At 36.9% G+C, this 20,312-nt stretch overlaps 2 protein-coding genes across 5 annotated transcripts in view; one reads left to right on the forward strand and one right to left on the reverse strand.

Moving 5' to 3' along the window:
• LOC143859346 (protein BTR1-like) overlaps positions 1 to 5,984 on the forward strand; it is a 41,971-nt gene extending 35,987 nt beyond the window's left edge. For 2 of the 3 annotated variants that reach the window (XM_077370068.1, XM_077370070.1), the window contains exons 6-8: positions 4,347 to 4,481; positions 5,244 to 5,305; positions 5,435 to 5,984. In XM_077370068.1, the coding sequence (XP_077226183.1) occupies positions 4,347 to 4,481; positions 5,244 to 5,305; positions 5,435 to 5,522 (285 nt within the window). In that variant the 3' untranslated portion in view covers positions 5,523 to 5,984. The remainder of the gene's footprint in view (positions 1 to 4,346; positions 4,482 to 5,243; positions 5,306 to 5,434) is intronic. The other variant, XM_077370069.1, reaches the window with a different exon arrangement.
• LOC143859347 (uncharacterized) overlaps positions 1 to 20,045 on the reverse strand; it is a 36,359-nt gene extending 16,314 nt beyond the window's left edge. The window contains exons 1-10 of one of the 2 annotated variants that reach the window (XR_013239241.1): positions 19,741 to 20,045; positions 16,391 to 16,634; positions 13,111 to 13,282; positions 12,560 to 12,648; positions 12,409 to 12,451; positions 11,548 to 11,604; positions 11,346 to 11,433; positions 11,007 to 11,101; positions 10,789 to 10,896; positions 7,847 to 7,960 (exon numbers count right to left, since the gene is read on the reverse strand). Coding sequence is in view for 1 of the 2 variants with exons in the window: in XM_077370071.1 (XP_077226186.1) it covers positions 7,958 to 7,960; positions 10,789 to 10,896; positions 11,007 to 11,101; positions 11,346 to 11,433; positions 11,548 to 11,604; positions 12,409 to 12,451; positions 12,560 to 12,648; positions 13,111 to 13,282; positions 16,391 to 16,634; positions 19,741 to 19,861 (1,020 nt within the window). In the remaining variant the exon portion in view is untranslated. Of the gene's footprint in view, positions 1 to 7,640; positions 7,961 to 10,788; positions 10,897 to 11,006; positions 11,102 to 11,345; positions 11,434 to 11,547; positions 11,605 to 12,408; positions 12,452 to 12,559; positions 12,649 to 13,110; positions 13,283 to 16,390; positions 16,635 to 19,740 lie in introns of those variants that run through there. The other variant, XM_077370071.1, reaches the window with a different exon arrangement.
• Between the last annotated feature and the right edge of the window lie 267 nt (positions 20,046 to 20,312).

Consider the following 20,312-nt stretch of genomic DNA (forward strand, 5'->3'; position numbering starts at 1 on the left):
CTGAATGCCTCGGGGGTGCTTGAAATGATAGTCGAGATCCGTTATGAAATCAGGGCATCATCATTGTAATTGATGGCAGAGTCCAACAAATTTCTGATGATCTGATCCATGATCCTTTTGAACTCCAAAGGTGCATTTTTCGAGCTAAGTGGCAAAACACTATACTCTACCTCCCCATGGATTCAATGAAGTTAATTTTGTATTGATCCTCATCACCAATTTGGGCTTGCCAGAATCCAAACTTCAGTTCAAACTTAATATAGATAATTGACCCAACAATCTTTGTAAGGAGTGTTTGTCAGTTAGAAACGGGAGGCCTATTCCATCATACTTAAGTCCTATTCAGTTGGGATTATGGACCAACCAATTGCAATTGCAATTGCAGCTACTGATTATTAAAATTACCTATTATAAAAATAATCTATTATGAAAAAATGATGTTCTGCTGTAACATTTAATAAGTGATTATTAAATGTTTCTGATTAAAAAAAGATCAATTCAGAATCATAGATCAGAAGTTTCGGATAACAAGCTTTAGAAAGATGTACAATTTCTCAGAAAAACTCGAAGAAAATCTCAAAAAACTTGAAGAAAATCTCAACGAGCGTGATGTTAGGATCTTACCGTCAACAGTTGAGAGAGAGATAGAGTTAGGGTTTGTTGACAAAGAGATGAAGTTAGGGTTCCGCGAGGTGTAGGGTTTGTGGAGAGGGAGAGAGGGATGATGGACTTAGGGTTTCGTGAGGTCTAGCGTTTGGAGAGAGAGAGAGAGAGAGAGAGAGAGAGGGTTTCACAGATTAGGGGAGAATGTTTTCTTGAAAGGGGATGTTTTGATCATGGGTAATGTTATCATTTCTGAAAATAAGTGAGGGCATTATTGAAGAAAATGTCGAAATTTCAGAAAACTCTGCTTGAAAATCATGCATAATTGGTTTATAATCACCAAATTGGGTGATTATAACTGTAGTTATATTTTACTATAATCGAATAATCGGATTATGAAAAATGAGCGATTATTATATAAACATACCAAACATCCTTTCAAGCATAACCGATTGTAGAATCGATTATGAAACATAATCGATTATCCACAATCCCAACCGAACAGGTCCTTAGCGGTTTATGATTGACTACAAGTCGTAGCGTTCCTCACTCTTCCTCGTTTTGATTATTGATGTAGAAAGCTGCGCATGACTAGGGACTCCTGCTAGACTGGATTAGCTTTTATTGGAGTCCTCAATCTCCTTTTGATTGAGTTTTATCAGGTGTTCAGGCAATTGGATTGTCTTTGATCTTGTTGGGATTTCTCTTTCCTTAAAAGTCGGGTCGATAAGGGAGATCCACTTCTGATACGTGTCTTTCCCAAAATGCCTTTGGTTTGGGGGAACTGACAGTTAGCTCTAAAGAGTCCTTATCAACTTTGGTCTTTGCCTTAATTTGGGGCTAATAAGTTGTTCATGAAGTCTCATTTGCAGAATTATTCTATTAGTTCCCATACTCTCCCTTTCAGATTCCTCCATCTTGGTCAGCGGGCTAATCCGTGAGCTTTCTGTAGGAATCACAATCTTGAGGCATATCTTTTTTTTTCTCATGAAGCAATGTAACACAGTTACACATCATCTTCAACAGTAAAAGGAGAGATCATGATGGGAATGACATTCCCAAGAGTAATGGCTGTATTAATCCCTTCATTACTAAAATGTCGAAAGATTGCCACATTCCCCTCTTTGAGAGATGAATGTTCAGAACGATCCACTAAAGATGTAGTGGTGATCCTTCTATGACTAGGTCATTTATCTGTACCTTTTCCCACAACAATGGTGAAATAATGTTTCTTTTTTTGGAACCAAAATCTGACCCCGAGTGAAGGAAAACTCCAAATCTTTTAAATTTTCCTCTAATTTTGACACTGGTCAAAGTTTCGCATCTTGGCTTTGTTTGTTAGAGGATACTGATGAACAATCTCCTCTCTTATTCAGGTGGTTGAGCTTTCTTCAGTGATTTTTTTTTATATCACTTTTGACTCCTATTGGAGTCTTTTGCTTCCTCTCTTAAACTCTGCCACTGTGGTGAGCCTTTCTTTGAGAAGGGAAATGATTCCATTGTCTTCTATTAAATTTGTGTTTGGTGATCAGTTGTCTGCCTTCAGGTGTCTCCTCTCTAATCACCGGATTGGCCATAGGCACTTGGATACATCTTGTGGGTTATGTCAGTCGACTAACCATGAGCATCCCAGGATAGCTTCGACAACCCTTTGCGCCTTGGATGACCTAACTAAAGGCCTAGGAGGATTGGGATATGGTACAAACTGTGCCTCATGCCTTGGTGGGCTTTTATTATCCGAGCAGGACGTGTAGGTGTATGCTGCAATCTTGCTCATTGGCTCGTGGTGCGGCTGTGTACCTTGAGTGTTCGAGTCATCGGACATGGTGGGGCAGAGCATGGTTGGATCTGGCCTTACCTTTTGTTGGCTTTAGGTGCACTAATGGACCTTTAGTACTGCATATTGGTTCATAGTTTGGGTCTATGTCATGAATAGCTGAGTCGAGATACTTTGGCGGATTTGTGTGGGGCGTGGACTTGTCTCGCACTTGCGTAAGGCTGGAGGGATTTGTGTTTGGGTGGCTCCTGATGCAAGAAGATCACGAGATCTAGGCATAATGTGGCGAAGGTATATTTACCTTACCAAGAATCTGTTAGAAGAATTTTGATTCCAGACCCTGAGGGTATTTTTTAGATACCCCTTCTAGATCCATGGGTTGGTGCAAAATTTTGTCATCTTGAGCCCCATTAGGAGAGTTGCCCTTCATATGGACACCAGTAAAAAGAAGAGTTAATATTGGTGACCGAGTCAATAGGTGTACTTTTGATTTTGTAAGTAGATGAATACTTTGTTTAAAGGCTGAAGAGTCTGTCAGGTATCTCTTCATCCATTGCCTATTTTCCTTTCAAATATGGGTGGCAATTCTCTCTCTCTCTCTCTCTCTCTCTCTCTCTCTCTCTCTCTCTCTCTGTTATGACTTGGACATTCCAAAACTCCATTAAGGCAATCGTCTTTGGATGGGAAAGCGGGCCATTTGGATGTAATGGAAAAATCTTGTGGCAACTAGTACCATTCATGGTGTTGTGGCATATTTGGTCAGTGACATATTTAGTCGGAACGGAGCATACATATTTTTGAAGGCAAAAGCAAATCTATTGGTAAGATGATCACGAAGCGGACCTTCTTGTATGGACAAACGACAAGATGGCAATAGTATAATTCCTTATAGCATTTCTTTTAAGAACTGGAAAATGGTCTATAACAGAAATTGAAGTAAAAATCTCCCCTAGATGGTACTCGTCTCCAAGTAATAAAAGTAAACTATGATGGTAGTTCTAAAGAGAACCCTGTTCCAGCGAGTTTTGGGGGAATATTTAGGGATCATGAAGAGTTAAGAGAATCCCTGTCCAGCTGGTTTCCGAGGGGAATCTTTAGGGATTACGAAGGAAAAAACTCTTTAAGTGCTACTTTGGTCCATGCGGAGTAACCGACTCAAACGAGGTGAAATCTAGATTGCTATTTGCTGGTCTTCTCATTTTAGGGGCTGTTTGCTGGCCAGTTGCATCTATCAACTTGGCAATTTCATATCTGTGCAAACTAATCAATCCGCATCTCCAACATCAATGGAGGTCAGCCAACTTTGAGGCGGATGTTTTGGCGATGTGATAACCCTAGGTTTGCACCATTTGGCTAAACAAGGTGCAGAACAGAGTGACATTATTATCAGCAATGTATATCCTAGTGTAGTTTTCTTCGTCTTTCTGTTTCGAATTTCATGTGTAACGTACTGTTGCTGGAGGACAACCCGTCCTTTTGTAATCTGAATTTTTCAGTTGCAAATCAATTATCTGTTTGAAAAGAAAAAAGAACAAGTATATTGAATAATTAAATGAACCAACTTTTCAACTCCTTATATTAGATTATTTCTCTTTATCGGGTTCAGCACAAAGAACTGGGAACATTATTTCACCTGTATACCTGTTCTGTGGGTTGGTTCAGTTGTATGGTGGTTGGGCCAAAGTTGTTAATCATGAGAGTACGAACTTTACGATTTTTCACAAGACGGACCTGGAGTGTAGAAAGGCACCCCATTTATCTTCGGTGTTATTTTATTTTCTTGTTAGTCTGCAATTCATTGGGTGATCTTTGGACAGAACTCAACACATCTGAATCTTATCAATGTTTGTGCTGGTTAGGAAGCTACGATGTTGCGATACCTAAAAATTCTCAACTTTGCTCTTCTTTTAAATACTGTTCTGTTGAAAGTAATATGCATTCAATTTTCTTATTTTTCGCTGTGTAGGGTCTGATGCCATCAAGAAGGCAGTCTGGTGAATCCCATGAAGATCGGGGAAATTCTATGACAATTGGTGTTGCAGATGAGCATATCGGGGCTGTTGTCGGTCGTGGTGGGAGGAGTATAATGGAAATTAGTCAGGTTTGCATATCAATAATCTTATTCCTACTATCCACCTGCCCCATAGTTCTTTTTCTTTTTTTCTTTTTTGAAACTAACAGGCTTTATAAAACTGAAATCTCCTACTAATTGTAGATGTGGGACGATATAACCATAATTTTAAATTTTGGCCAAATTCCTAAATTTCGGCCAAAATATTTTGGTTTCAACAAAGGCCGAAAGGAAATACACCATGAATCGGAATTTTACAGTAGTATAATGGAAATTAGTCAGGTTTGCATATCAATAATCTTATTCCTACTATCATTTCGGCCGAATTCCTAAATTTCTGCCAAAATATTTTGGTTTCGGCAAAGGCCGAAAGGAAATACACCCTGAATCTGAATTTTACAGGATTATCTCAGAAATTTCAACCGAAATATCGTTGACCCTTATTTACAAGTGTCCACCAAAATTGCCGAAGTTTCCCCCGAAATTTTAGACATTTCCACGCAAATTTAAAAATACTGAAATTTTAACCTAATTTTACATGATGTCGGCCAAAATTTCCTCCGAAACCGAAAAAATATTTCAATTTCGATTGTGGCCGAACCTGACACCAAACCAAAATCTAAAACCTTGGATATAACCCATGTCATGCAGAAGAGACACACCGTCCCTCGTCTTTCTTCCTTATGACTCTACCCACCTTTCACCTAAATAATTCTCATTAACTACTGCCTCATCTTCCTTTTTCTCTCAATCATTCTGTCCAAGTGCTTACCAGAATACTGTTTTGTGCAGGCTAGTGGAGCCAGGATAAAGATATCAGATCGAGGTGATTTCATGTCGGGGACATCTGACAGGTATAAAAGCTCTTCCACATGCTAATCCACAGTTTTTATTTTTTTTATTTTTTTTAAAGATGCTAATCCACAGTTGGTCTGGCTCAGTGGCTGAGGATTTTCTAATTTTTGTTTTTTAATACTTCATAGGAAAGTAACGATCACAGGTTCACAATCAGCAATCCATGCAGCAGAGGCTATGATTCTGCACAAGGTCTCTCTTAATTCTGAGACTTGATGAACACTTAGTACATGTTTGATTGGTAAACATTTCCTTCTCGCAACTACTATTTCTCTATGGATGCTGGGCTTTCCATATTTGATGAATTTAGGAGTTCATTAAGAAATCTCCTAGTAAATTAATTACAGAAATGTCGAAGATTGTAGCAGCAAGAAGGAAAAAAAGGGAGGCTACATTCGACCGAAGGGTGAGTTGCTTGTCAAGAGTTGTCTTGCAGGTAGTTTTATGACAAAGGGAATGAGGCTCTTTTATATTAGTATAGAGTTGATTAAGGCTGGTTTACTGAGTCTCCAATGAACAAAAGTTTCTTAGCCATTGTATGTTCTTCATCTTGTTGTTGTCATTTTGTTCCTTTTTTGTCTCCGCGTGCTTGTATGTTCTCTAACTTATTTTGTGCCAAGAGATAAATCTTCAGATGCTTTTAGTTCAGTTCAAATAAACTTTTCTTGATTTTTTTTATTTTTTGTTTTTGTCATAAAATGCTTTAAGTTCAGAATTATTTCATTGTCGTGCCGGGGACATTTCTCAGAGGTTTTTTTTCCCTGGCTTAAAAAGGAAGCCTAGATTAATTAAGCACACAACCTTGGATGCGTAGTTCCATTTACATCATTCCACAGGAAATCAAGCAAATAACTGGTCATCAGTGCTTCAGATTTCCATATTATGCAACATTAGCAAATGTCCTTCCGCGGAGCTTTTAATTGAAGTGGATGAATGGGCTTGTTGGTCTGATGCACTAGTGGGTTTTCGATCGAATGAAATAATGTATCTAATGGCCCAGCTAATGGATCCAACGAAAAGCCATCAATAGTGAAGGAATGGAACCTCCACCAAGCTCTCAACTAAATGCATTCTCTGGGATCGACTCAAGCAGGTAAAAGCTTTTCTATGGTGGTGAGCCTACTTCTCAAGTCCATATCTTCCGCCATCGCCATTCCCACTGCATTCTCTTCCAAAGCTATCCTTTGAAAGCTGGGAGACCCACTTGTTCAGAGTGGATTGAATGAAATTCTGGGTTTTGGGTGAAAAACACTTGTTTTTATGGGCGGAACACGTCCCTTGGGGAGGGCTTCTTGTGGCTGTATGGATGGAGATGATGAAATGGTTCAAAAATGGCACTAAACTTAATAGGACGCAAAAAAAAGATATTTTTTTAGGAATCAAGAATCGGAATGCGCGGAACCAGTCTGATTTGGCGAATGCCATTCTTTTCTTTTCTTTTTTTCAATTCTCTGCAGATAAAAATGTTCAAAAGCAATGCCGATAATAATTATAGAGAGGTTTTCTAAACTGAAGGCGACCTTGTAGAAATGGGGTGAAAGGGCATTTATAATGGTTATATGAAGGACGCCCTTCGGTTTTTTTTTTTTTTTTTTTTTTTTTCAATTCTCTGCGAGGGCGACCTTCGGTTTAGAATACCTCTATTTTTATTTTTATAATAGCACTCCTTAGTTTTTTAAACAATTTGTTGGCTGCTGATAGCTTTAGGGGGAATTGTAACAACCTTAAACAGCTGATTAGAGAAATGTAAAATAAAGAGCAGAGTGCCATTATCATTATTCGAAACAGAGAGCACGGGTATTGTGTATCGATCAAAAAGTAGTTTATTTGGAAAAATAGATTTCTACCCGTTTTGGCATTTCCTACCAAACAAAAGGGGAGGAAATGTAGTCATTTGCAGGAAAAGACAACAGAACGGGTACAGAAACTCAGGGTGTAAATATCATTTCACTTGAAAATATTGCCTCTTGATTTTTGGGCTATAACCTTTTATAAAACCAAGGGAGGATTTATATGAGGTGGTAGTTATGATTTTCAAAAGGGAAATGATATATTCACCACCTTTTCTTCTCCGCCCCTTGTAGTTTAAAAGGGGCAGCCATAAATACACTAGAGGGGGTGGCCCGGGTAAGAAAATGGGACGACTATATCATTTTCCTTTGCAAAATCACCATGGGAAAAATAGCAAAGGTGTGAAAGGTTGCCCAGACTGGTCTCAGTAGTATGATCCCAAGAAGTGAGACAGCCAATATACTTTGCATTTGTGTTGGGGTGATCGGAACCATTCATCCTGTGGGCCACCATGAGAACCATTCATCTACGGTCGGATGCTAATTGGAGAATCAAATCAAGGCCTATAAGTACTACTGAAATTTTTTTAGTGTCTAAGAAAGCCCCTTTCGAAAAAAAAAATTACAGAAAATTTATTCGAAATAATCTTATCTATATACAAGCAGGCCCTTTATTAAAGGCATTGCCACCTGTACAGTGATGACGCAAATCCTTCATCTGCCTAGGCCCATTAGGAAGCCGCTATTTAGGCCCGACAAGGGCGCCGCTCTCATCCTCTTCATCTCCCGAGACTGACTCCGGCAAGGCCACCGGAGAGATTCAGGGCAAGCTACTCAACAAGAAGGCGCTTCGTCTATAAATTACTGCAGATAAAGATGATGCAAGGTAAGAACTAAAATTTCAAGAATTAGGACTTTAAGAGTAAACACATGCAATGGGACTGGTTAAATGACAAATGAGTGAAAAAATAATTAATGATGTATATGTTTTTTTGTTATGAATAAAAAAGGCAGTGAATTTTAAAAGGGATTTCAAGTAAAAGTTCAATTCATTCAATCACACACATCATCACAAGCATCAAGGATGCAAGAATCAAAGGCTTAAATTCAACATGTGAATCAAATGGTGTACTACAAAGGAACCCAACATAGAAATTTCACCACCATTCATTTAGAAAGTTCACCACAATTCATTCAATACATTAGCTCCTATGTTGTATTGGTATGGGTGCTGAGTGTTGGAATCTAAAACAGGTAATTAAGAGTCGAATTTGGCAAACCTCCAAAAACAAAAGAGAGAGATTCTAATGAATTGAATCTATTTAATACTTTTTTCATAATAATAGGGAATCAATATGCGTACTCCCCTGTTTGAATAATGGCATTCTAATCTTTACTTTATACTAATGTAATGGGAGATCATAAATCAACCCCCTATCTACAACCTGTCACCCCTTCTTTACTAGTTGTGACTAAACTACATTAGAAAGAAGATAGAACTGCAAACCCTTGTTTCAATCATGGCACTAAATTTAAGAATTTAGTGCTTATATAATAATAGAGAATTTAATAATTTAATACTTTTCCATAATAATTGAGAATTAATAACTTCATTCCTTTGTTTCAATAATGACACCGCAATCTTTACTTTATACTTTTCTAATTTGCTTTTAAAGGCTGTTACAATTCCCAAGACGCATTCAATAGCCAATAAAAAAAAAGCGATTAACAAATTATACGGTAGCATTAATAAAATAAACAAGGGGAGATATAGTTCCCGTAATAATATAGTAATAACATATTACGATGTTAATTTACACACTGGGAATTTTAATAGTATATGTAATTTTCTATTTTCATATTGAAATCTTATTACTGTCTGGATAGAGAAAACTCAAAACCTATTGTAGATGTAAATGTGTGTTTATAGATTTTAGAACAAGCAGATAAAAGAAATCTAAAGGTATCCATTTGAATATATGGAGTGTCGCAATGTGACATGTGTCGAACATGGGCATGGTTTTGAATTTCCACCAAAACCGACCCGAAACGATCAAAATATTTCTGTTTCCATCCCGGTCAAAACCGAAATCGAAACGACTGAACTGCATAACAAGCAAAATAGGAAGGGTAATAGTGTATGCTATATTCGTATGTATTACATAATCATATTTATATGAATTGCATGCGAAATGTGATGCATGTATTATGTAAAAATATTTATATGAATTACACGTGAAATTTGGTATGTAACAGCAAATGTCACTAGGTGCACGATGTTTTCAAGCCCCATTATGGATGTTGTCTTGCTTATGTGATGGCTTCTAACTGTGCAATTGTGCTTTTTCTAGCATTTCCTGAAGCTTCATCTTTAAATTCGATTATTTGCATATGTTTCCGTGATTTTACAAGTTTTTCATGAAATTTTCAACCGAAACCGAAACCTTTCCGTTTCCGTGGGGATTGAAACCTAAAACCATAGTTGTAAATTCCATTTCGGTCGCCATTTCGTTTTGACCACCGAAACGAAATTTCGGTTGGATTTCGGTCATTTCGGTGCATTTCGGTCGAAACTTTTCGTTTACACAAAAATATATTAAAAAATATGAGAAAAATCCAAAAAAATAAAAAGTCAATAGAAAAAGATGAAAAACTAATAAATAGTCCAAAATATGTGTCAGGGTGCGGGTACGACACGACACGGGTACGTGGGTACGTGATTAAGTTCCATATTTCATAACATGAGGTATCAATACATCATTCATTAGAAAAAAAAGTCTGTCACCAATATGTTGACCAATGCCTTGCAAGATGAATAATTTTTAGAGACCAAATTATGAGATTTTTTTTACCAGAGTTTTGGGATTTAATAATGTTTGGACAAAATAGATTTTATGAATTTTTAAAATTTGAAAAATACCTCACCGTTTGGAAGTTAAGAAAGTTAAAATTTTGACCCTACCATTTTTCTTTGAATTTTGTACTAGAACTGAAGAGTTGACTTTTTTTCCTTTTAGATTTGGGTGTTGAAACTATTTTTAATAAATCCAAAAGGGGGGTATTCCATTATTTACATGTAAATCTTAAGTAAATGGACAATAAAATAATAAATCCAAAAGGGGGGTATTTCGGTTTTGTTTTAGGCATAGTAGTAAATCTTAAGCAGGAATCCAGTCAAACTAGCCGTTATGCACGATTCCGGCCGGAATGGAGAATTTCGTCCATTCCGGACGAAATTCCGGATTTCGGAAAATTTCTTCCGGAATGGCCGGAATGGAACGAAATTTTTGGAATTTCGTTCCGGAATTGTAACGAAACCGGTTCGTTTCGTCCATTCCGGACGAAACGAAACGGAATTTACAACTATGCCTAAAACAAAACCGAAATTTAAATCCTTGAACACGGGTACTTCAACCGTAAGGAGCTATATAACATAGACTGGGTTTCATTCATTCTATATGTTGGTCATCTAAATGGGTAGTCTGTATTAGGTCTGAAGGAAACCGATTAAATCCTACATGATGGAGATGTTATTGGGCATCATCAGGATAATTCATCTTGCTTGTAGATTAACTCATTGTCAAATCATGTTATCTTGTCATAGGCATATAGAATGAAAATGAACGAAAGGCAAAAAATGGATGGGAAACTTGGACATGAAAAACTATACGGGACTTGTAAGCAGTTCTTACATGAGAAGAAAGAGAAAAGGGAGACCCCGCAGGAGCTTTAAGGCCAAGGTAACGCATTATTCTCAATCGGCGCACCTTTTTCACTGACTTCATCGGAAATGTTAACTCCTGCAAAAGGAGAAATGAGTATTTAAAAAAGGTAACTACCAAAAAAGAATATATAAAAAGGGTAAATGAAAGGATGCAGTCAGAATTCAGAAATGAAAATTACAACTCACATCAAAATGAACCTTTGGCGTTCGTTTCCTTTTGCCCCTACCTTCCTCATGGTAATCGTCCTCTGTTCTGCTTGAACTTGACGCATTACATTTATCTAAAATAAAAATCAGATATAATATTGAAGTTTGACTGCAAAAAAGGAATTTGATGTGGAGATGCAGTAATATCGAGGTTCAATGAGTCCCATAAAATTAAAGGCAACCATTACTACATATGCAAATCAATTCTCCCACTACCTAACATGAAATTTTCAGTGAAGATAGATATTAGAAGACCAGATTAGTTAGATTGGATGTTAAGTTCCAAAAAACCATATGGTATGGTTAAAAAATAAATACCAGGTGATTGGGGAAACGAGCTGTTCAGCAAGTCAGGGCTTTTATCCGACTCTTTGCATGAACTTATATGGTCCTTTTTGTGTAAGGCCTGGAATCAGAGGAATGAATCAAATTAATAAAACAGAATCCATGTTTACGTAGTATTACAACAAAATTGATTATAAAGAGCAATTTGTTTGATCAGAAAGGAGATTAGAAATACTTGTTTCAGAGCATCTTGGAACGCGTTCATACGATTACAGCTCCTTTCTTCAAAGCACTGCACAACAGAAAAGCATTAAGTCTAGATTTTCATATGTATAAAGGCATAAATTCTGCAAGCAGATGATGATTGCATGGCACCATGTGCAAGTGACTAGGCTACATATCAATAGCATCCAAATAACCATTCGAATTGTTTAGTGATGACATAAGTTATGTATTTTCCAAAAATGATAATCTTCGATTAAGTTCCTGATCAAACAGTCGTTTGACACCCAGAGACAATTTGTGAAGTACTCTGGCGGGTCTTAATACTTTATACTCACCATATGGTTTTAAATTTCAACCGAAAACTGACCCAAAACAACCAAAATGTTTCCATTTCCCAAACTGAAACCGACAAGTATACCGAAACCAAAAGCATAAGTACGTTTAGTGGTATACTATAACAATATGTGTTACGTATTTATATTTATATGAATTGCATGTGAAATATTTCCATTTCACTGTAAAAGTTTTAACGGAGTATTAAACGGCACACTAATAAAACAAGTCTTTTAAAAAAGAACACGGTTTAAAATGGCGTTTTGCTAATTATGGGTGGGACCAGCCTGTCACCCTTGTAAGTGTTTAGATGTATGGTCAACAATTTGTCACCATTAACAGTGATACACTGTCTTTCTGTCATCTCCTTCACGTGTCTGACAAAATATAGACAATGATGCTGGCTTGCAAGCTTCAAGGAATCCAAATGCATGCTTAAACATAGTGAGCGGAAAATCATATGAGTTTATAAAATGCCGGAAATATAAAATTTAAAAAGTAACTCAACCACAAACTGTATGGATCTCTTAATACTCACATCATCAAAATGACAGAGATCTCCCACTGGGTCAACCCAAGCGCTGAAAACAAACACCACAACTTTAGCTTCTTCAACAAAAGATCACAGACTCTAAAAAGATCTATGCACTTGAGAATTCAAAGATACAAGGAGATGACCAGGGACATACTATTTGTGGTTCCCATAAAATTGCACCAAAACAAGTCCATCAACACTTTGACTACTTGTACTAGATAGAGCTGCCCTTTCGTCCATGACCTAAAGATGATAAGTTAGCAGGATAAATCAAACAACTAATACTATGAACCTTCAACAGCTTGGAATCTATGTCACAAATATCTCAGAAATTTTCAAAATATCGTGTTTTATTGCAACATTTTGATGAAACGACAAAATCCTGAGATTTAAAAAATATCGTGATATTTTCATTTTTATCATAAAATATCGCGATAATATCACGATATTTTCCCTATATTTTTATTTTATATTTTTCTTAAATTTCATATATTTAAATATTTTTAAATAATTTTATTTTAATCGTTTTTTTCTTGATATAAACCCAAAAATATTTTTTTTAAAAGTAATATATCCCAAGAATTTCCCTTGCCGAGAAATTCCCAAGAATGATATTTGTGACATAGCTTGGAATATTAGAACTGGAGATGCAGAAGAAAACATGTTGAACAAGCCTATGCGAAGAGAAAGTAAACAAAAACCCACTTCTGCGGGCCACCACACGCGGTGATCAGTTTTAGCCCATACTACACTTCCTGGAGCTATCCAAGAACCACCATTTTCTGCAACTTGAAAGGTAGATTTATTTGGAGAAAAAGGCAGGGGTTCAGTAGTAGAGTGGGTACTAACGCAATCATTTTTATGTTCTCCAGTATTCCTGCATAAAAACATGCAACTCAGTCTAATCTAGAATAACTCCCTAAGACAAAATAATCATCATAAATATTCAACCTCGACGAAACACAAAGGCCAATGAGTCTATTGCAGCATGACAATGTTGAGATTTATTTAGTCTTCAAGCAATACATAGGAGAAGGAGCAGCAAATATGGTTCTACATATGCATGACAAGTTGCCATTTGACAATAACAGTGTTTTCAGTTATGAATCAAGAAAAGAAAAGACTGAAAAGAGCCAATTTAAGTATCCAAAATAATTTTATAGCCTAGGTATCGAGTTGAGTCACCCAACCATGTCAGTTTTCAGTCAACTGTTTAAATAATACTCTGAGTTCCTCAAAATCCAAAGGGTCGTGAAAGAGTTCATCGTCTAACTTACACGGGCATAATTGCCTATTACACCATATTGTTTTGGTTATGTGTACAAGACTGTGTTATATTGCCTTTATTCTTTTATTGTTTTCATGTTTTGTGTCTTCAGTATAAGGTCGTTTATTCATTATTTATACATAACCGAAAACTAGTTTTAGGATAATTACTCTTGTAATTAGTACCCACATGCGCAATTTTGGGCCATAATGGAAATCTAGTGCAGTGTATAGAATCAAAATAAGTTGTAATGAATTCTTATATTTTCTGCAAGTTATCATAGTAAAGCCAATGATCAAGGGCTATGATTGGGGATCTAAAACTAACAGATTCGAGATCCCTTGGAAGAAACTTCAGATAAGTAAAGTCTACTGATTGATGCAATGCTTTACTGGGTTGTCATATTGCTGACATCACTATTGGCAGCTGCGATATCAGCAATATGTCTTGGGATAATAGGGGTGTCATGTGAAAGATTAATGGAGATTCTTAATTAAATTTTGGCGCCAATTATATGGTAAATACCAGAAAATAGCCTTTAGATTTTATTTCTTCGTGTATCTTAAGGGGATTGTTTCAATCAGTCACTTTTTTAATCCGACAGGGATATAGTTGTGTTTTTGTAGTATTTTGTTTTCTCTTTTGTTCTTTAGAATAAGTTGAAGACTCCAATTCAAAATTTACCCCCTTACACTATTACAGGTTTTCCTTGACGTAACTAATTGGCACAAATGTTTTTTTAATTGAACCGGCTGCTTCTATGGACACACATATTCAGGTCATTAAACAAGTGTGTCTGATGCTCTCTCGTCAAACCCTTGGTTGTGTTTGGATGCACTTGATATACAAGTAGAAGGAAAGGAATATAGATTCCCATTTCTTTACTTTCCTTTTTTCTTCTGATTTTAGAGGGAAGTCAACAGTGCAAAACAGGTTGCATTTGGAAAATTTACAGCTCACAAGGACTACCAATAGTAAATGGCAACCAAACAATGCTAGGAAATGGAAAATCCATCTTTTAACTATGATTTTTGCACATTTTGGCGCAGCCAAATGGACCCTCAGTGAATACATATGCAATCTGATCTCTACTGGAAACATGTACAGGAATAATGCTCATCACCCAATGAAATGAAATTCGATTTCCACATGCTTAGTCTTTGCGTGGAAAACTAGATTTTGTGACATCTTAATGGAAATCTGATTAGCACAAAAAAGAGTGTGAAGACCTAATCTGCATCAGAATACCCCTCCACAGTGATGTATTGGCCTTGATGTCTCTCATAGAACAACCCATAGTCCATTGTTCCCTTTATGAATCTCATAATTCTTTTAGACGCCTATAAATGTTCATCTATGGGATCATGTATGGCGGACTTATTTACAACATATGTAATTTCAAGTCTGGTAAATGTAAGGTATTTAGTGCTCCAACCATACTATGAAGAAACATGGAAGGATCCTTTATTTTTTCTCATTATATCCTATTTCCCTTTTGTTTTTAAACTTTGACAGCATATTTATTTTCTTTTGGTCATAGTCACTCCGTGGTGCATTTAATTTCAATACCTAGGAAGTAGTCTAATTCCCCAATATCCTTCATATCAAAGTCAAGCTTAAGACCCACTTTCAATCTCCTTATTTCATCAAATTCACTGATAACTGTGCCATCAGCATAGACTAAAATGAGAACCCAAACCCGATCGAGTGTGTCTCACAAATAATGATACTTGTCTTCTTAGAGCATCATAGTCTGTCAAACCAAGTTCCGAGAGCTTTCTTCAATCCATATATGAAATTCTTTAGCTTGTACACAAATAGTCTATTGTCTACTGATTCATATTCTTTTGGCTGTTCCATGTAAACTTATTGCCTTGTATGACCATGTTAAAAAAAAAAAAAAAAATCTTTATGTCCATCTAGGATAGGGACAACCTGAAAGTATTAGCAAAAGCTATAATTAGTCGAAAACTGATATTTCTAACAACAAGACTAAATGCCTAAATGTTGTTCAGAGAGAGAGACTAAGTGCATCTTTCCTGTTCTAATCTTTGTTGCTGATTACGGCCTTTAGCCACTACATGTATCTCGTACCTATCAATGATATCATCCCCTTTTGCTTGAGCTTGTAAACTCACTCACAGCTAACTATATTTTTCTCCAGAGGTCTAAATACAATCTTCCAAGCCTGCTTTCAGTTTATGTTTCTTGTTTGCATACATTGCTTAATAAGAAACAGTTGTATTCTTGACAGCATGTGTCTGGATGTCTAATCGCACTTGAAGGTGTTCTAACACTTCAATTGCAGTGGAAACTGTTATTCTAATTGTCAAATTCTGTAAAGGAATGGCCAATCAAGAAGAGGAATTTTGGAGTCTTCTGTAGTACTAAGACAATATATGTGCAAATCAGTTTGAGCAAACTACAAATTGCAAAATATATCAAATGAATGTGAAACAAAAGAGTCATAGGCTCCAAGTAGGTAGAAAATGAACAAAATGATGATTACTCAGGATGCATAAAAAGGGCGGCCCAGTGCACGACTCAGGATGCATACCAAACTATTAATTAGAAAGGTGAAGTAATACTCGTACATGACTGAGAATGTTGTACAAATACTATAGGAATACAAAAAAATGTGTTAAAAGGAACAAACGGGATATTGATGCATATAGTACAAGTAACCCCAACAAGAGATTAGAGGTGCATGAAACAAACCCATTATCGCAGGTGTCGAAAGATGCATTCTGGGCTATGAATTCAACTTTAGTAAGTGGTACTTGTACAGAATTTAAGAACAATGCTTTGTTTCCTCCATCCTGAGACATAATGCACCTGACCAGTGGCAACTTAGGCCTCTCTTTGTTATGCCTAAAAAAAGGAGCATGGTGACCTTGATCCATACTCGCAGTTGTAATGCCGGATGAACCATCTTTGCAATTTGAGAAATCAATCACAGAACCTGTTATATTGAGTTTTAAAATATAAAACCCTTTAGTTTCCTGAATGATTTTTATGCCAGAGAAGGAATGCAAAAGAGCATCAAGAATTTATATAATAACCAGATGTGTTTTATACAGCATCGGTCGGCAAGGGAAAATCTCAGGATATATTTTTTTTTTATCTTTCGGGTTTATATCCGAAAAATGCTAAAAAAAATTATTTAAAAAAAAATATAAATATATACAATTTAAGAAAATCTATAAAATAAAAATATCGGGATAATATCGTGATATTTTACGATCAAAGTGAAAATAACGCTACATTTTTAGAATTTCGGGATTTTGTTGTTTTATCAAAATGTTGGGATAAAAACGAGATATTTTGAAAATATCGGAGATATTGGTGACATATTAACAAATTTCCCTTCTCAAAATGCACCGTGTTTTCAGTAACTATTTCACAGGTAAAAGAAAAGAAAAGCTTCAAGTGTACAAGGTTAGTTAAACTACAATTCTCGGGAACTATAAATGGAGATGATGGAGAGTTGCAAAATTGTCAGTTCTACGTAGTCAGCACGTCAAAGATTTGAATGTCCAAGGTTAGAAAGAAAAAATATATGATAAAGAACAATTTCTGAATGAAATGAAAATATATCATGGTTCAACATAGCACCGACAAAAAGTAAATTCATTGAGAACAAAATCATTCGGGACTATTTTCAGAACTTTAACATGAGAACCGGAAATGAAACCAGGGCATACACAAAGAGGCAAGTCTAAAAACATAATTCATGCCTGGGAACTAGGCAAAGATAACAAACCACACGGATTACACGGCGCTTTTATTGGATGTATATGGTCATAAGGCCTAGAGAACTACTGAGTACGGAATAAGCTCTGGATAAACAGTACCTTCAAGTTTGTTCATTTACCCAAATTATAGTCTTATTCTCAAGTAAATTAGAGAGGCAGTCAAAATCAGGAAGAGTGCTTGCTATGTGGCTACATGGTGTAGAGAGAGAGAGAGAGAGAGAGAGAGAGAGAGAGAGAAGTGAGAGAAGAGAATGCGTGAGAGAGTTGCGCACACTGACTTGCGCACGCACCTCCCACAATTCAATACACACACACACTTATATATTAATATAATACAAAAGGCTAAATGGCCATTTAAGTGTCGTCAATACATTTAACACTCCCCCTCATATATTCCTAGCTTTTTACAAGCATCCTTTAATCTGGCAGGCCCTAATCAATGTTACCGGGATCACCCTCCGACCTGCGATCCGGGGTAGCAGACCCCAAACATGGATCGTTTTCGACCCGGATCACCAAACATGGCAATCCGGACGATCCGCAGAAAAAGGGAGAGATGCTTAGAGAGAAGGAAGAAGAGGGGAAGAGAACAAAAAAAAAAAAAAAAACCTCTCATTTTCAGCTTTAATCTAATCATACCTCATTGGAGGCAGAAAAAGAAGAAGAAGAAACCAAGAAGAGGTAAAGAGACTAAGCTGAAACAGATGTTGTTCCGACATAAACTTCCACTGAAGATCGCCAATTGTAATACAATCCATGTACAGTATTATAAAACCCCTTTCCCTACTTCCTTGCTTTAGCAGAGAGAGAGAGAAAGAGGGGGGGGGGGGACTGTAAATGGCATAGGAGAGGAGGGGAAATGGAAACCGTGGAAGGCATGCGGCCACTTAAAAACCAAAAACAAAAAATTCAACCACAAGCCTACTGATATTGGTACTACAAGTTTTAACCTCTTTTTTAAAGAGTTTTCAAATGTTATTACCTTTCCCAAAAACTGATATTGGCACTACACGTTTTATTCTTTGTTTTAAATAGCTGTCAAAATATGATTATCTTTCCCAAAAATTGTCAGCAATCACCAGTTGAAATGCTTGGCCATTATATTTAGGATAAGGCCTAACAATGCATTAGCATCTCTTGGCGTAACATTTAAACTAGAGAGAGCATCAGAGCGATAAATGACCCGAATTAGGGCTCCAAATCGACTCGCGACCCCATATAGCGAACCAACTTAGCCTACCCTCTTCGTACCGCGTACCGGGCTACCATCGTACCCCGTTCCCGTACCGCGTACCGTGACGAACCGCGTTCCAGGTAACCTTGGCCCTAATAGTTTAGTGAACACATCTGCAAGTTGTTCTGCTGATCGAGTGAACATAGTGCATATGTCGCCTGTTTGAATTCTCTGACGAATGAAATGAAAATCTACCTCAATGTGCTTGGTTCGCTCATGAAAGACAGGGTTGCAAGCAATATGAATCGCAGACTTGTTATTACAGTAAAACCGTGCTAGCTCTGAAGATTAGAATCCAATCTTGGAGAGAAAGGAGTGTAACCAAATCAGGTCTACTCTGCTTCTACCCTGGATTTGAACACAATGTCTTGCTTCTTACTTCTCCAAGATATCATGTTACCGCCAACTACAATAACTAGTTGTAGATCTCCGGTCTGTTAACCTGTGTTTCTTATTGAGCCCACAGAATTAGTCTAATTGATGAATGCTGTTAGTGTTGCTTCTTTATGTACATAGATGAATTCTAATATAATTAGTGATTTAGCAGACATTCTTCAAATAAAAAGCCCCAGTTGCAAAGGAAGGACCTTGGTAATCTTTAGTCAAGTTTTGAGCTTGCTATGTGCCAGATAGGTACGCCATCCCCCACAAACCACAAGTACCACAATTGTCTAATTATATCCACTCAACTAATAAACTAAAAAGTTTTCTTTTTTCCTTCTAGTGCAAACAATGTCTTAGAAGAGTTCGGTTTGATCTGATCTTCAAGTAAGGGCACCAATTGAATTACCCACATTGTCTAATGACAAAGAGGCAGGAATTCCTAAACAAACATCATAGAAGATGAAGAAATAGGGTAGTCTTATTAAGTGCAAACATACAAATATAAACTCTGTGTTTCTGGTGTGACTTTAATCCAATCAATTACTTAAAGATTGCTGCAGAAAACATCTAACAGAAATCTACCAACAACATGATAAGCGCAAACCTAACATAAAACCCAAATTATTTACAATGTGAGAAGCTAAATTAAACAAAATTCAGATGAAAAAAAGGCAATGGAAGAGAAAAAGATTAACCTTGACGAGAAGAAGAGATGAAATCAGAGAAATCAGTGCGGCGTCGAGGCCCATGGCTTCTGGGTTGCCGGCATGAGTTGGGTATGTGAATCTCATGAAATTCCAGAGATTTGTTCTTCATTGAGAGAAAAGAGGAAGGTAAAAGGGGAGGTTTGATCAGAGATTATTAGGGTTTTGTTTTTGAGAGAGATGAGAGCAGGAAAACCCTTAGGAGGGAATTGGGGGAGGGCTTGGATTGGAATTTAGCGATTGGGGGAAAAGTGGCAGGCCACAAGCAGGTACGTGAGAATTGAGTTTTTGAGTCTCTCTCTCTCTATCTCTGGGTCGAGTCAACATGGTGGGAGACTCGGTGGGTCGACCAGGTTAGTAGAATATATGCATTTTACATTGTTTTTAGTGGGAAACTGCGAGTAAGAAGGTGGCCGTTGGGCTTTTTTCTAACTACCACTTTTTGGGCCCCACATATGCCACATGGCACGTGTACTATCCATTGTTGGGACCTAGAACTCATCTCTAAAAGCTAGCCTTCAAGGGGAGGGTGCCCGAGCCATTATAATTATGGGTTTTTGTTA

The sequence above is a fragment of the Tasmannia lanceolata genome, unplaced genomic scaffold, assembly GCF_043159265.1.
Source record: "Tasmannia lanceolata isolate RefF3 unplaced genomic scaffold, GAP_Taslan_0.1 ptg000029l, whole genome shotgun sequence".
NCBI classification, from domain to species: domain Eukaryota; kingdom Viridiplantae; phylum Streptophyta; class Magnoliopsida; order Canellales; family Winteraceae; genus Tasmannia; species Tasmannia lanceolata.